Below are 16,282 nucleotides of genomic sequence, written 5' to 3'. Positions count from 1 at the left end.
GAGTGGGGTGTTTTCTCGGAGCCCCAATTAACCCGAGGCGGCTGGCACCTGATTGCCCCTCAAAGGCGTGTTCAGGTTCTTGTTTACCTGAGGCTGAGCCTGCTGCTCTCTCACCTGGGAGGGGGGAGAGATCCCATGGGGTTGCCGGCCCGGCCCTAGTTTGGAGCTGCAAAGCACCCAAACTTCTGGCCATATCTCTGAACCCATCGGAGATTCCCCTGCTGCTGCTCCTCATGGCCTGCACCTTGCGGGATCAGGCCATCCAGGGGTTTGCTAGGCAGCCAGGAAGGGGTGTCACTCCAGGAAGTCCCACCAGCAGTGCCGGGCAGAGACCACGGTGGCGGTGGGCACAATGCCAGCGCTAGAGCCTCCTTCCCAGCCTTTCAGGGGCTCAGCCGGGTGGTTTGCCCCCCCTCTAGGTTGCGCTGGACGTGATCGAGGAGATGTGCTATGAAATGGGGCTGCATCGGCCTGAGGCCTTTGACGAATATGTCATCTTCGCCGTTACCAACAGAGGTGAGCCGTGGGGGCAGGCAGGGGTCGCTCTCCCCATGTTCTCCTCTGAAGTGGTCCCATCCCACCCCCCCAATCCTGCCCAGCGGCCTGCCTCTGCCACTGGCCATTCCCATATTGCATGCCCACCGACAGGCGGCCTGAGCTGACCAACGTCTGGCTTCCCCAGGCCTGCGGGTGCCATCAGAGCAGGTGATGCCACTCAGGTCCCAAATGCATTGAGGGGGGACTTCCTGGCTGACCCCATTTCCGTGGCCCGCCTCCAGAGACGAGCCGGGGGCAGCAGCCTCCTGAGCCCTGGTGCTCCCCCTCCTTCGGGGAGTCATGGCACAGGCCATTGTTCAGATCAAGACGCTGCCCTGTTAAGAGAAATGAAACCCCGTAAGGAATGAAAACACAGGAGAGAGATTCACCGCCTCGCCCTGTTTAGTATTATTGCCTAGAAATCCCAGTTGAGCCATTGTACTAGGCGCTGGGCAAACACCTAGGCACAGACAGGCTCTGCCCAGCAGAGGTTACAGTGTAAACGGGCAGAGGGTGGGAGGGGAAACCGAGGCACAAAGCGAACAAGTGACTTGACCACTGTCCCGCAGCAGGTCAGCTGGGAATATCATCCTGGCCTCCTGATTCCCAGAGCAGCGCTCTGCCCACTAGCCCACGTTGCCTCCCGTTACGCTTATGTGAAAAGAGAAGCATAGGAGGCTTTCGCACCTGGCTAAACACCACCCAGCTCCTTGGCATTGGCTGAACAGTGCTGTCTCTTGCCTAATGAACCGGCCGTCCCTGCCGTTCACCACCGCAAAGTTAAGCTGCTGCCCCAGGAGACTACTCAGGAGGCACTGACTGGATTGCTTGTGAGGGATGTTTTTATCTTGACACTGTCCCGTTAAGCCCTTTGTGTGTCCAGAGGCTTAGCCCTGTGTGATGTGCATTCCCTGCGGGGGTGAAATACTGCACTGAGGCCCCACCGCCTCCCTGAAGAACGGGCAAACCGACCCGAACAGCCATCTCTGTACCAGGAGCTTGTGCCAGGGGCAACCTCTGGCAGTGCCAGGCCTCTCCTGACGGCGTCGGTGCTGAGCTGCCGGGCTTGGAAGCACAGAGAGGATGGAAAAGCCTCAGGCCATGACGGGAGGAAGAAGGCACCTGAGAGCTGCGGGCTGCCAAGCTCTGGCCTTTCTCAGCGGAGCTCAGGGCGGGTGAATGGTGCCAGGGTCGCAGCCCTGGCGTTTCTACGCACAGGACGGGTGCAGCGCAGCCAGCAGCTCTGCAGGTTTCCACCTCACCTGCCCCAGTGGAGTATCCTGTCCCCTGGGGCTGGCTGTGGGCTTGTGCTGCCTTTGAGGGGTGCCCTGCTTGGTATTTTTGCAGCACCTTGGCAGCTTCCCCATTGCCAGCTTTCAGGGCAGTGCCCGGAAGGGGGGGCTGTGGATTATTGGCCTCAGCTTTCTTCTGAAATGCTGAAAAGGCAGGAAATGGTTCACGGTATCCCAGCGCTTCCTGGGGCCGAGCCCCCACTTTCCTGTCTGTGCCTCTCCACAGCTCCCGGCAGCCCTGTTGGCTTGGCTAGCCAGTGGCCTAGTTAAAGTGTGGGTGGGGAGGGCTGTAAAGTGACCATTGGAAGGGCTGTGTGGACGGGCCCAGAAGCTCCAGGAAATAGCATCTCTGAGTCATATCCTGCTTTCTGGGAAAGCGCTGCATCACCCTAGGAATGTCACGAGCCTTCTTAGCCTCACCAACCCGCTCACTCCCTCTCTGCTGCTTTTTATGGGTCTAGTTGGAAGCCTCTTCTTGGAAACGGAGCTCCGGGGCTCTGAATGTGGATTCTCCACAGTTGATCTGACCCCTGGCTGGGGGCTGTGCCATGAGAGGGGGTGGCACGGTCCAGTGACACAGGCTTGTGGGATCTAATCCTTGCCCTTCCTCCAACTTATTCTGTGAACTGGGGCAAATCAATTCAGCTCCTCCTGCCTCAGTTTCCCCATCTATAAAATGGGGCTTATGACACCCGCATTCATCCGTTTGCGTAAGGGCTCTCCTGAACTTTGGAATTATAATGTGCTCTCAGGAGTTACATGGATGATTCCAAGTGCCCCAAATCCTGAAGCTTTTAGAGCCGACCTGCAGAAGGAAACGCGGACTCAGCTTGTGTCCTTTTGGGATGATGTGTAAAGAAGGCCTGGACTTTTGTTTTAAAGGTGTTTCATGGGGTTTTTTCTGCCTGTTCTTTATCTTAGAACTATCAGGAGTGGTCAGTCTTGTCTTCCCTGTTTCTGACAGATGACTGAGGCTTGGTCTACACGTAAAACTTATCCCGGTGTAGCTATGTCACTCAGGGTAACGATGTCCCCTTGCCGCAGAGTAGACTCAGCTAACGTATGGGGAGCTGGTGTCTGCCAGCAGGGTTAGGACAATCTCCTTCTGTCGGTGCACGCTGTGCCTTCATGACGCCAGCGAAGATGTGCCGACGGCTACGCCGGCATAGGCTCTGTCATGTAGACACAGCCTCAGAGATGGGGACTGGCAGCTTTCTCGGCTTTCAATGGAACGGGCTGGGTGGTTGAATCCTAAACAAAGAGAGCTGTTCTCCCAAGGGTTAAGTAGGCGTGGACACAAACCAAAGCATCAAAGAGTAGCACTGAATCTGATTTCCTACCTTCAGTATCTCTGCTCTGCATACACCATTCAGTTCTCCAGCCACCTTTACCCTTTTACATCGTAAAGGAGCAAAACCAGAGCAGCCCAGCTGGCTTTTCCTTGCCAGGCGACCTTTAAAATCAGAGCCACCCAGCTGACTCTTCCCCTGTGCTCCCCATAGGTCAGAATGTCCGCCCCTTGAGTCGACGGGAGTATATCCTTGACGTGGCCACGGAGATGGAGCAAGTGGACAGCAGCTACATGTTCTGGTACCGGCGTGTCATCTGGACCCAGCCACTGAAATTTGACAATGAGCTGTATGTCACCATGCACTATAACCAGGTAGCAGCTCAGAACCAGCCAGGGGCAGAGGATCAGTTGCCTTAGTTTAAGGAGGGCCTCTTCCTCCTCCCTTCCCTGGAGTATGGGCTCATGGGTGTCTGAGGAGCAATCTGTCATAAACCCAAGCTCCTGACCTCTCGCGGTTATTAAAGATCCCCTGGCTCCTTTCTGGCAGAGCAGAGGGGTTAGCCCTGGTGTCCCAGCCAGATTCCATTGCCAGGTAATTAGCTTCTGTTTGCCTAAACACCCCCCGTCTGGAAAAAGGACGTTAAGAGAACATTAAACAGGTTGCAAAGCCAAGCACCCAAAAGTTAGGAAGTGCCAGCACTGGGGGGCGGCGAGTTATATCTCCACCTGGTGCCTTGGCACCAGCAACATTCAGAGCCCAGGGGCCCAGTTCCACCAATATTTGGGGCCGGGTGTCCCCCCCCGCCCCACCTGCTGCCTCCCCTGAGTGTCCCCCGGCTCCCTCTTGCCTCCTGGGGCCTGGAGCAGAACATCCCTGCCCCTGCCTCTGCCCTGCAGCTCCATGCTGCCTCCCTGCAGCAACTGCTGCTGCCGGGTCCTAGGGTCCCCATCTCCACTGCTAGGGCAGACTGACTGAACCGGCCCTTCCCCCTCAGACCCTTCCCTTTTTCGACGGGACCCTCCACCAGCACAGGGGGCCCCATCGCGTGCTGTCACCACTCCTGCCCCATGCTGGGCAAGGGGCAGCTCCATCCCTCGCCCCCAGTGAGGCTACAGTCAGGGGCAACAGCAGGGGAGGAGGCGCACACAGCTCCCCCCGGCACCCACCACGCGGGAGGCGAGGGAGATTCCTGGACCTGAGAGGGGCCCTAGGAGCACATGCAGTGACAGTGGGGGGGGTGCTGCTGGGAGGGGGCAGGAAAGGGGGGCTCCTCCCCCAGAGCTCGCTGCTGCCAGCAGGGAAAGGGTTGGGGGGAGTCCTCCTCTCTGGCCCCTGTCCCGGAGCAGCCTGCCTGCACCCCAGACTCATCCCCAGCCCTGCCCTACCCCAGAGCCCACACCCCCAGCCAGAGCTTTCACCCCCCCACCGCACCCTCAACCCTCTGCCCCAGCCCTGAGTCCCTCCAACACCCCAAACACCTTATCCCCAGCCCCAGACAGAGCGCTCATCCCCCCGCACCCTAACCCTCTGCCTGAGTTCTGAGCCCCCTCCAACACCACAAACCCCTCATCTCCAACCCCAGCCAGAGCTCTCACCCCCCTGCACCCCAACCCTGAGCCCCCTCCAACACCACAAACCCCTCATCTCCAGCCCCAGACAGAGTCCTCATCCCCCTGCACAACCCTCTGCCCCAGCCCTGAGCCTCTCTAATCGCCAAACCCCCCAGCCCCAGACAGAGCCCTCATCCGCCACACTCCTACTCTCACCCTGAGCCCCTCCCAAACCCCTCATTCCCAGCCCCAGACAGAGCCCTCACCCCTACACTCCTACTGTTGCCCTGAGCCCCTCCCATCCCCCAAACCCCTCATCCGCAGCCGCACCCCCTCCCATCCCCAAGCTCCCTCCTAGAACCTGCACCCCCTCCCTCCGCACCCCCTCCTATCCCCAAAATCCCTCCTAGAGCCTGCATCCCAATCATAGAATCATAGAATCATAGAATATCAGGGTTGGAAGGGACCCCAGAAGGTCATCTAGTCCAACCCCCTGCTCAAAGCAGGACCAATTCCCAGTTAAATCATCCCAGCCAGGGCTTTGTCAAGCCTGACCTTAAAAACCTCTAAGGAAGGAGATTCTATCACCTCCCTAGGTAACTCATTCCAGTGTTTCACCACCCTCTTAGTGAAAAAGTTTTTCCTAATATCCAATCTAAACCTCCCCCACTGCAACTTGAGACCATTACTCCTCGTTCTGTCATCTGCTACCATTGAGAACAGTCTAGAGCCATCCTCTTTGGAACCCCCTTTCAGGTAGTTGAAAGCAGCTATCAAATCCCCCCTCATTCTTCTCTTCTGCAGGCTAAACAATCCCAGCTCCCTCAGCCTCTCCTCATAACTCATGTGTTCCAGTCCCCTAATCATTTTTGTTGCCCTTCGCTGGACTCTCTCCAATTTATCCACATCCTTCTTGAAGTGTGGGGCCCAAAACTGGACACAGTACTCCAGATGAGGCCTCACCAATGTCGAATAGAGGGGAACGATCACGTCCCTCGATCTGCTCGCTATGCCCCTACTTATACATCCCAAAATGCCATTGGCCTTCTTGGCAACAAGGGCACACTGCTGACTCATATCCAGCTTCTCGTCCACTGTCACCCCTAGGTCCTTTTCCGCAGAACTGCTGCCTAGCCATTCGGTCCCTAGTCTGTAGCTGTGCAATCCCCTGCCCCAGCCTAGGGCCTGCACCCCAGACCTCCTCCCGCACCCAAACTCCCTCCCAGAGCCTTGGGCAGGTGGGGGGCAGAATTTGGGCAGAGGTGGGTTCTGGGCACCACCAAAATTTTTACAAACCTGCCCCCCCCTGAACTGATGCTGCCTGTGTGCAGTCATCCTTCAGCCAGCTTGTGCCCATGCATTATGGTGCAGTCTTTCCTAACCTGATCAGGTACTGTTTTTCCCACAGGACACGGCCTCATTCAGTGCACAGGGTGGAAGGTTTTCACTTACCGAGCAGCTATTCAATGTTTCGGTTTCTCCGTGTTGTTCAGAGTCTGGCCCCAGGCCTTAGCTGCTGCATGCTGTCCAAATCCAGCTCTGAAGACAGAATTATTCATTTCCTCATGGGCTTTTTTCTCTGGCACTCATTACTGTAGTATCTGATCGCTTCGCAGACATTAGTGGATTTATCTTTATCCCTGTGACCCCATTTTACAGCTGGGGATTTGAGGCACAGAGAGATTAAGGTAAACAATTTCCACTAACTTTGGGTGCCCAATTTGAGACACTTCAGCCCTGGTTTTCCAGAGTCCTTAGCTCTGTGTGTTCAAAGCGCAGCTCCCAGTGACTTCAGTCGCAGTTGTTATCACACAGTACATCTGCAAATCAGACCCCAGGGTATCAAGTTGGGCACCCAGAAAATGAAGCACACACAACCAGTAACCACCTCTGAAAAGTTTGGTTTAAGGGACTTGCCCAGAATCACAAAGAAATTCTGTGGCAGAGGCAGGGATAGAATCCAGTTCTCCAAGGCAGCTTTCAACCGCCTTAACCGGGAGATTCTCCTTTCTCTTCCTGCAGTCCCCTGCCTGGGTCTTTTATAGACCTTTTCACTTCGGCAGCAAATAAATCAGGATTCAAGGGACAACAGCCTCCTTCATTACACAGCCCTGACTCATCCCCGGGGCAGATCCGTCCTGGGCATTGAATGAGGCAGGAGGCCTGTGGAAAAGATAAGATGTGTTCATGTAATTAACGACTGTATCATACTGTGCATGCACAAGGGGGCCACATTAAGGCTGCAAAGGCCCCCTTAATTCTGGCATTTTCTTTTTTTTAAGAGATTATTATTAGTATTTTATTATTTAAACTGTACTTTGTATTTATTTGTTGATTCTGGCATTTTCTAACTTGTATGCTTGACTTGGCAACCTTAACAATGTTCTTTGAATGTCATTTGGTGGGTGCAATTTACTCGGTTTATTGACCAGCAAACTGAAAAAAACCCAGCAATTCCCTCATGTGGCATGATATTGCCACCTGTGTGGGTCATCAACAGGGTCAGAACCTTTAGATCCATCGCCCAGACCTCTGCCACGTGCGCTAATGGAGTTACTGGAGTACGGCAGTAGTAGGTTGTCATCTTCTGTGTGGACCAGCACTAGAGGGTGTTGGGACTCTTAGCCAGAGGGTTTCATGGATATTTGCTGACAGTGGAGGAATAGTGAGACTCAGGAATCTTGGGTTCCATTCCAGCCTCTGGAGGGGAGTGTGCTCTAGTGGGTGCAGCCTCTCTGTCTATTTCCCTCAAGCTAGACTCCTGCTGCCCCTTTCCCTCCAACATACCCACGTTCTTCTCCTTGCCCCACTCTGTCCCACTCCCAGTCTCCTTGCCCAGCCAGTCCAAAATTCCCCTAGTTCCTCCGCAGATCTCAGGTGCCCCCCCTCTGCCCTGGGCATCCCTCCCTGACTCTTCAAAGTTTCCCCCCCAAAGAGTGGGTACGCGCATGTACAGTCTAAGACCACGATTCAGGAAAGCATCTCTGTTCAGGAAGGTACTCAAGCCCGCACGCTTCTCTTTGAAGTCCGTGTGAAGTTACGTGCTTTGCCTCAATCTGCATCGTGTGTTGTTATGCCATGGCCCTCTACACAGTATCTGACTGCCTGTATGTGTGTGAACGCAGTCGCACGCAGTACGTGCATTTCCTGAGCACATCCCATGCAGCCCAGCAGCTCCCAGATCAGCTCCCGTTTACTCCTGATGAGAAAGTGTGACAAAGCCACGCCTGGCATGCTCTGTATCTTCTTTCAGGTCCTGCCCGATTATCTCAAGGGGCTCTTCAACATCCTACCTCCCCTGCAACCCAGCGAACAGCAGTGCCAGCAGATCTCCAAACTGGCAGCCCTCCAGCACCGGGCCAAGGACAGAATGTACCTGCCCACCGTGTAGGTACCCTGAGCCTGGTGGCGCTTGGGTGCTACCCTGCTTACCACGGCTTATGTCCCATCATGTTGTGTTTGCGCCTTAGTGAGAAGGGAGCCCCGGCTAGTTGCCGGAGCAGAGCAGCCAGAACTCCTGGGTTCTGTTCCACACTTCGCTGCTTACTTGTTGTGTGACCTTGGGCGAGTCACTTAGCTTCTCTCTGCCTAATGTTCCTTAGCTCTAAAACATATGTGTGATACGTACTGCCACCTCCCAGAGCTGCTTGGCTCCATTGTTTGCAGAGTGCCCCCAGGTCCTCGGAGGGCACGTGGCGAGCTATAGACAGACGAGGTGTCATCGGCATCAGTATGACCTGACAGGCCACCCCAGAGTCTGTCTTCACTGCAGTCGGCCCAGTGTCTTCCCTGGGTTTTGCTCCTAACCCGTCTCCCATCCATACACACACAACCTCTCGGCCGAGTCTAGTGGCGCTTTCAACCCAGGCTAGCCAGCCTCACTGGGGCTCTGGGTTAGAGTCCAGGTTCCGCTTCCACGCAGGCTGCTAACGCACCCACTCTGCAGCGAGGACACTGGCTGAACAGAGTGCGGATAGTCCTCCAGGACTTTCCCACAATTCCCCCGCATGCCCAGAAGGACAGACAAGTTCTCCCACAATTCACTGGGAAAGAATTATAGAGTGGCTCGGCTGACTGCAGCGCCAAGAACAATGGGGCATCCCCCCAGCAGAACCGGGGAGACACATGGGGGGAGCACAGCACCAGCATGGAACACAGGAACTCGGGTTGGACTTTGCAGTGGGGCTGCTCGTACCAGGGCAGCGCTAAATCCGGGTGCTCCGACCCTGGTGCCGATCACCTGGGTTGACTGCGCAAGACATCCCCCCCAGAGCTATGCTTGCACAGAGAAATGATTGCATGGAATGAGAAGATTCAAAATTCCAGTCTCGAATCAGAGCACTAACTATTCCTGTCGTGGTGAATTAAATCCCGCATGTACTTCTGGGGCTGGGGAATTCCTGGAATTTGAGTCACTACAAAAAATCTCCTGGAAGGTGACGCTTTTAGAGAAGTGCAGAGAGCCTGCAGAATTGCTGCCCTGGGGCGGGGGCGGCCCAAGGGGAGAGGAGAGGTGGGAGACTTTCTACCACTTACATAAGACTTAAATGAGAAGAAAGATGAACTCACGTAGGAATTTCAGTTCCAGACCAAATGCCAAGGACTGAGGGGCTCTTGGCCTACGGCTGCTTTATGAACTTGGGTTTCCTGGTAGCAGTGACCTTGTGGCTCAACTCCAAAGTCCTCCAGTCTTATTAAACTGAGCGAATAGCTGACTGTGGCCCTTCCCCTGAAATCTGATCCATGTGGGTATGCCCTTGCAGAGCCGCACTGACATCAGTGAGATTCCCAACAGGTGCCAGGTTCAGCTTGCAGGATCCGGGCCTAGGTTTGCAATGTATTCAGACTGAACTCTGTCTATATGTGCTTGTCTCTGGGTGTCAAGCGTAGGACCCTGCATGGAGGTGCAGAGATGTTCTGCTGACTCTCCCTGGTAACCAGACCAGGTGAGTCTCATTAGTGCCACTAAGGAGCAGAGCTGCTGTGCTGCAAGAGACAGCTAGTGGGAAGGGCAGGAGTCCTGCAGGGGGAAACACTCATCAGCCTGCTCAAGAAGGAGGCCCCAGTCCCTGAAAAACTTTTGCATGTGATTTAACTGGGTTCAAAAAACTAAGCGTGTGCCTGAGTCTTTGCAGAATGGGGACCTATGCTTGTAAGCACACTGCTGCTGTACGGTTTTGTTATTAATGGAGGCAGAGCCCCAGGACGGGCGGGGTGGGACCGAGGCTGGACAATACCCATGGTGAGTGTGCTGCATTAGGAGTGGGGTGGGGAGTCCCCGCACTGTCACTGCATGAGAACGATTCAGGGATGAGGGACTCCCCACCTCAGCAAGACACCATGGGACCTGCAGGTCAGGAGCCCCCCCCTCAGGGCTGAGCCCTGGCTGCTATTACCCAAGGAGGGGTCTTTGTTCTTCTCTGGTTCTCTGCTGCCCTGGAGCTGGGTGATGGGTGGGCAGCGCTCTCCCGCAGCGGGTTTTCTGTCCTCCGACATGGACAGGCCCTGAGTGTTTACCTGGGGCTGGCTGTGACCTTTCCCTGGGTCTCTCCCCACGCAGCCGGGAGGTGCAGGCTTACGTCCCACCCCAGTTCTGCCGAGCGCTGAAGGCTCAGTCGTGGCTCAACGTGGTGCTGCAGCATCTGCCGCAGGTCCAGGCCCTGAGCGCCCACCAGGCCAGAGCTCAGTTCCTAGGTAAGCCCCCCCTTCCCCTCTCCCCGCCCCAGCAGGGACCGGAGGCAGGCAACGTGGCCAGGCGCGCGAGTGAGCCGCTGCTGGGAGTCGGCCGAGCCTGGGATTTGGGGAGCTTTTTTGGATCAGAGGGGAACATGGTCAAAGGTGGGGCAGGAGCAGAAGCAGCTGAGTCCTGCCCTGGGGTTGAGGGGCACAGCAGCAGAGATGAGCCCCTCTCCCCCCCCAGCCCATGCCATGGCTGGGCCTTTGCAGCAACAGCTGTGGGGGGGTCTCAGCGGTGCCCCCCAGGCACTTGCCATGCCCTCGGTGCTGCCTCGGGCATCCCGGCTTCTGTTCATTCATCAGCGATGCACAATGTTGCTGCCCAAACCGATTCCCGAGCCTGTGGCAGAGGGTGGGGAGGAAGCAGGAGAGGCTCTTGCTCTGGAAGAGACCGTGTGTGGGTGCTGGGTACCTGGTATGTTGAGGGAGGGGCGAGTTAGAGCCGCCCTGCCGTGCCCCCCCACATGCCCTCAGCCAGATCTCCAGCGGGCTCAAAGAGCTCAGTTAACCCCGCTCCCACCCTCCACGGTTAGGCCCTGGCCTCTACCGGCGTAAACCTTCATGAAGAGCCTCGTGTGGGACAACCTGCCCCTCCACTGGGGGCACGTGGGAGCCCAGAGAGGGCGGGGCTGTTTAGAAGGGGGTGTGGCCAAATGCAATGATCGATCGTCTCGCTCCCTTAGCAGCTTCCACCAGCAGGGCTGCAGGACCGAATGCTGCCTCTCCCTGCAGGGCATGGGCAGTACTACTGCCTGCCCCGAGGGGGAGGATCTCCCTGCCCTGGAGGGGACCCCCTTGTGGCTATGTCCCAGCTGATCATCATGGTTCAGCCCCAGGGTCGGGTTCCTGGCTGCGCCCTGGGCAGGTCCCTGGCTTTGCTGACTGCATGTCATCTCCGCAGGATTGCTGAGCGCCTTCCCCATGTTTGGCTCTTCCTTCTTCTACATCCAGAGCTGCAGTAACAACGCCATCGTCTCGCCGTGCATCCTGGCCGTCAACCAGAACGGCCTCAACTTCCTCAACAAGGACACCCACGTAGGTGTAGGGGGCAGCAGGCCAGCCCCTCGCCCGGCCCCTCCAGGAGGTGCTTGCTTCTCACGTGCAGGGTGCAGTTGCAGCATGTCGGCAAGGCTCGTTGGCTGCCGGGGGACGTCTGCCCTGGGAGGGCTGGATCCGAGAGTGGAACTCATTGGGACTGGCATCATGTGGGTTGGGAGTGGGGCTGTGTGCTCTAATACATCACAGAGAGTCCCCCCTACACCCGGCTCAGCTTTGTGCCTCCTAATACGGCAGTGGCCCGTGTGTTAGACACCAGAGCCTTCACGCTGTCGTGCACTGGATTCAGGTGATAGCTTAATTCTGCTGTTGCTGTGACCCTGGCTGTTGGACCGAGGTAGAGGGCTAACCCCAGCGGCCCGGAGGGGGAGGATGGCCTGTACATAGAGTGCCCACCCCATTCTCGATCTGCCTCTCAGTGCAAAGCTGTTGCCTCATGATCCACGGCAATTTTTCCAAAGACTAATGGGGATGAATTATTCAGGGGGCCCAAGGCAGGGATACCTATTATTGCCTCATTGTTTCCTTGTGCTCCCCCGTCCCCCTGTCTGTATCCATCTGTTGTTTCCTGTCATGTGCTTAGATTGGGAGCTCTTTGGGGCAGGGCTGTCCTGTTTTTCTGGGTTTGTACAGTGCCTAGCACAGAGGAGTCCTGATCCGTGACTCAGGCTCCTAGGCACGATTGCAGTGCGAATGATAAAGGACAGTAGCCGGGAAGGAAGGGATGAACTGGTAGGAAGGAGCTCATAGTCTGTACACTGTGGCTGGGTCCCTGGTGGGGCGTGCATATGAAGGTAGCCGGGAAGGAAGGGATGAACTGGTAGGAAGGAGCTCATAGTCTGTACACTGTGGCTGGGTCCCTGGTGGGGCGTGCATATGAAGGAGCTGTGCATCCATCCCCAGGAGCTGATTGTGAAGTTCTCGCTGAAGGAGATTCAGTCCACGAGGACCCAGCGGCCCACAGCCGGCTCCAGCTACCCCTATGTGGAGATCATGCTGGGAGACTTGATGTCACAGAGGATGACGCAGCTGCAGCTGGAGCAGGTATGGAGTGCAGCTAAGCAGCTTGCCTTTCCCCCTCTTTAAACTTCTCGGCCCTGTCTTGATTCAAGGCCCGGGGCAGGGTAATGCCAGGATGTGCTTAGGGGATGGAAGGGCCACAGCAAAGGTTCCTATGGTGTTATCGCCTCACCTGAATTCACATGGCCATTTAGGCTCTTAAACTTAGACTGTAATGTGACTCCTGATGGTTGGCTCCCCAGGGATTTGTGGGTTGAATGGCATTGACCTTCATTGCCGAGGCCCCGCTCCCCAGCCATGGGGCTGGCGGGATGCAGCCCAGCCTTCCTGGTTCCCCTCTGCAGGGGGCAGGATGCCAGGAGCCCATCCCACCCCACCCCACCGCACAAAGCACCGGTGAAGGGTTTCTGTGGGCTCTGGGAGCAGGGAGTGAAGGGTGTGGAGCTAGCTTGCCCCCTCCCCACAAATGAGATGAACTCCAGAGAGCAACATGAGCCCTCTATATTGCACTTGTGAGACACCGAGCCCCTGTATTACAACACAGTAAAGACAGCAGTGTCCCTGGCCAGCGGGTTGGGGGAGCACAGAACCCCACCACGGTGAGGTTCAGGGAGGGGAACGCAGCCAGGGCACCTGTGTCTCATCAGGACAATCCCCCCGCAGAGGACACGCCACTTGACTCATCCTCTCTCCAGCCCCTTAATTCTCTCCTTGTCGCTTCTCTTCCTACTGTCTCCTTCTGGCTTTCCTCCTGGCTTCTTCACCCGGATCTCTGAAGCTAACCCTTCAGATGGTAGGTAGCTGCTGCTCCCAGAAAGAATGCTCGTGGGTTGTATTTGGAGAGGGTACAGAAATACAGCAAAGCCAGCACCATCCCCAGCCTGTCTCTTCCGGGATCAATGCACAAAAGTGCTCCTGTGCCGCATACTCCACATCAGCAAACTAAGAGACACACCTTCAGATAAGTTAGGTGTGCAGCAGCACACCCAGTGAGTGTGCGTTTGTGCTAAGCAGGCTGGTCTCTGCGCTTGCGGTTACCCACTTTTCACATGCAGTCCTGGTAACTCCGCACACAAACTAAGCACATCATTGCAAGCAGATTTCCTCATGACAGGGTTTGCTTTCTCCCTGCCTAACTTGGTTGAACAACCAGCGCATGGAGGCAGCTGCTTAAATACAAGGGAATCCTAGTGAGTAAAATCTCGGGGTGCATCTCTGCTGCAGTCAGAGGTGTGACTGCGGCCTGCGTGTTAACTTCCATCAAAGCCAGCTTGAGTAACAACAGCAGTGAAGCTGTGACGACACATACTTCAGCATGAGCTACTTGCTTAAGGCTCGACCCATAGCCTTGGGCAGGGTTGTGCCCCCCTGGCTGCAGTCCAGGCTGCCACGGCTTCGCTGCTGGTGTTACTCAAGCTGGCTAGATTAAAGCTATCCCAGGTACGTCTACCCGTGCTGCAGTCAGACCCCTTGACTGCAATCTAGATGCATCCTCAGAGTCTAAAACCCAATGAAATCCTGGCTCTGCCAGATGTCCAGCTGGCCCAGCAGTGTCCAAAGTCTAATGCACCATTGCATTTGCCTTTTAACTAAAACATGAGGACCGAGTAGATCATACAGGTTTTTATTGCTGATGGACTCCTGCAAGGAGCAATTTCTATGCATCTCTCCAGGATGCGGAGGGGAAGGTGGCCTCATGGTTTAAAGCCCAGGACTGGGAGGCAAGAGAACAGGGGCTCGTTACTACACCTTTCCGACGGTCTCGCTACCAGTGTTTGGAGCTGCTCGATGTCCCTTCTTGGACCAGGGGCGTGTTACACTAACCGCGTGTAGTTCTGTAGCTCAGGGGCACTGCCAGATATGGGGGACGTGGGAGAAGCAGGGGATGCTCTGGTACTGCCTATTGTGCTGGGTAAAAGGCACCTCCAGTGCTGCCCCTTGTACAAGGCCAGCGGTGTGAGGGCATTTCACAGAGAGTCCAGGCAAGTGCCAATGGGAGGCCACAGTGGAACAGTAACTAGAGGGAAGGACCAGCAGGAGCCCTGTGAGTACAATGGGCTCACACAGCGTTGTGCCCCTGCAGGCAGGCACCATTTTCATTCCAATGCAACAAAACAGTGGGTCCAAGGCAGCAGAGCCCCCTTGCTTTCCTTGGCCCAGGCGCAGGTACTCAGGAGGTGTCTGCCAAGGGATTGGCATTCGGCTTTCACCATTGCAAGACCGGACGCTACACAACAAAATGGCCCCAGCAAATTTCAGCACAGGGGTGCAATTCATTCTAAGTCGGGCTAGGGGGCGCTAATGCTGGGGGGGGGCGGTAACCAGAGTTAAAATGCTGTAACGCTCCCTTGTGCTTCCTTCCCTCTTTAGGGCCTAGAGTTGTGTCGCGTGATCGCCACCCACATGGAAAGTCTGTTGAACGCTCGCGAGAAGAGACTCACCCTCCCTCCCAGTGAGATTACACTGCTCTGATCAGGCATGTTACACACACACACGCTCGCACGCTCCCTCCCTAACCGCCACTTGCGTGAAAGCCAGCATGGAGATAAACAAATATCTCCGTGTCCTGGGAGACGCAACGTAGACTAAATATAGAGACTAAATATAGAGACTGATGGGACAGATTCCCAGTTGGTTCGAGTCAGCATAGCCCCAGTGGCCTGGGGCTGATGTACATCTGCTGAGGTGCTGGGACGGGGGACTTACAGACCGTATGTGAGGTCTGAGGAGTTAAGAGCGTGGGGAATGCAGTCTGGCCAGTTAACAGGTGAACACAGATGCCTTAATTTCTATTTAATTACTGCCCTCCTGGACATAGGTCATGACCTTTTTCCAGAATCAGGTGTATTTAATCCATTCCTTTAGTAGCAACATATTAACTGATTGTCCTTGAGCAGGACACGTCCAGTTTTGCACATCTGCCTGTACCGAGGACCTGGCAATCTAACAGTTTGCATGCTGCATACACCGGATGGTTTTTATTTGTGTTCGCTCCCGGTGTTTTGGTCTTGTTTGTCCTGTGATTTAATTCTCATTTTTTATAAGCGTCACTGGCGCCTGCATTTGTACACTGGTCCGTAGCGCTAGCCCTGTAAATGGCTTCCCGTTTTTGTAACGTTTTGCACTCAGCATTGCTTTGAGATTTTATTTTTGTTTCTCATTTGTGCAAAATTAAAAATTCCTTTTAAGTCCAAAGCCGCCTGTTGTTTGGGTGTGCTGGTTTGTGCTGGGGAACAAAGTTGTTTCTCTTTCCTCAACCCAGGATTTGTGTAGAGCAGGGGTTCTCAAACTTCATTGCACCGCGACCCCCTTCTGACAACAAGAATTACTACAGGATCCCAGGAGGGGGGACCGAAGCCTGACTAGACTAATATTTACAATTGTGTTCATAAATTGGCTGTCAGTTAACGCAAGCTAAAAGAGGCCCCAAACTCTAGTCTAGATGGATCCCCCCAGAACAGTAGAGCACTCGATGGTCATATTTGCTCTCAGGTTCTGGTGAAATTCGAGGATCACTACAGCTTCTCTGCTGCTAGCAACAGAGGCGATGCTAGCCTAGACCAGCCACAAGTGCTTTACCACCATGGCAACTCGGCCTTGAGAAACTGCAGTTTGCACACTGCAATTCGCTGAATCCAGTCAGGCCTTTCATCTGAATCACCGCAGTTCTTTACACGACAGCTGGTCATGTGGTTAAGGCACAGGACCAGGAATCCGGGTTATGTTCGTGGCCCTGCCAGACTTTCCACATGACTTCGGACATGTCCCTTAAGGATTACTCTGGCATTTAAAGCCGCAT

At 55.4% G+C, this 16,282-nt stretch overlaps 1 protein-coding gene across 1 annotated transcript in view; it reads left to right on the top strand.

Moving 5' to 3' along the window:
* Positions 1-15,612, top strand: part of MYO15A (myosin XVA) — an 87,971-nt gene extending 72,359 nt beyond the window's left edge. Inside the window, exons 63-69 of the mRNA XM_078854471.1 lie at positions 420-516; positions 3,332-3,492; positions 7,925-8,058; positions 10,232-10,365; positions 11,309-11,442; positions 12,367-12,507; positions 14,854-15,612. Of these exons, the coding sequence (XP_078710597.1) occupies positions 420-516; positions 3,332-3,492; positions 7,925-8,058; positions 10,232-10,365; positions 11,309-11,442; positions 12,367-12,507; positions 14,854-14,955 (903 nt within the window). The 3' untranslated portion in view covers positions 14,956-15,612. The remainder of the gene's footprint in view (positions 1-419; positions 517-3,331; positions 3,493-7,924; positions 8,059-10,231; positions 10,366-11,308; positions 11,443-12,366; positions 12,508-14,853) is intronic.
* The last annotated feature ends 670 nt before the right edge of the window (positions 15,613-16,282 follow it).

The sequence above is a fragment of the Lepidochelys kempii genome, chromosome 10 (assembly GCF_965140285.1).
Source record: "Lepidochelys kempii isolate rLepKem1 chromosome 10, rLepKem1.hap1, whole genome shotgun sequence".
NCBI classification, from domain to species: Eukaryota; Metazoa; Chordata; order Testudines; family Cheloniidae; genus Lepidochelys; species Lepidochelys kempii.
The sequence above is the reverse complement of the archived record's forward strand: the minus strand, read 5'-3'. Positions and strand labels throughout refer to the sequence as shown.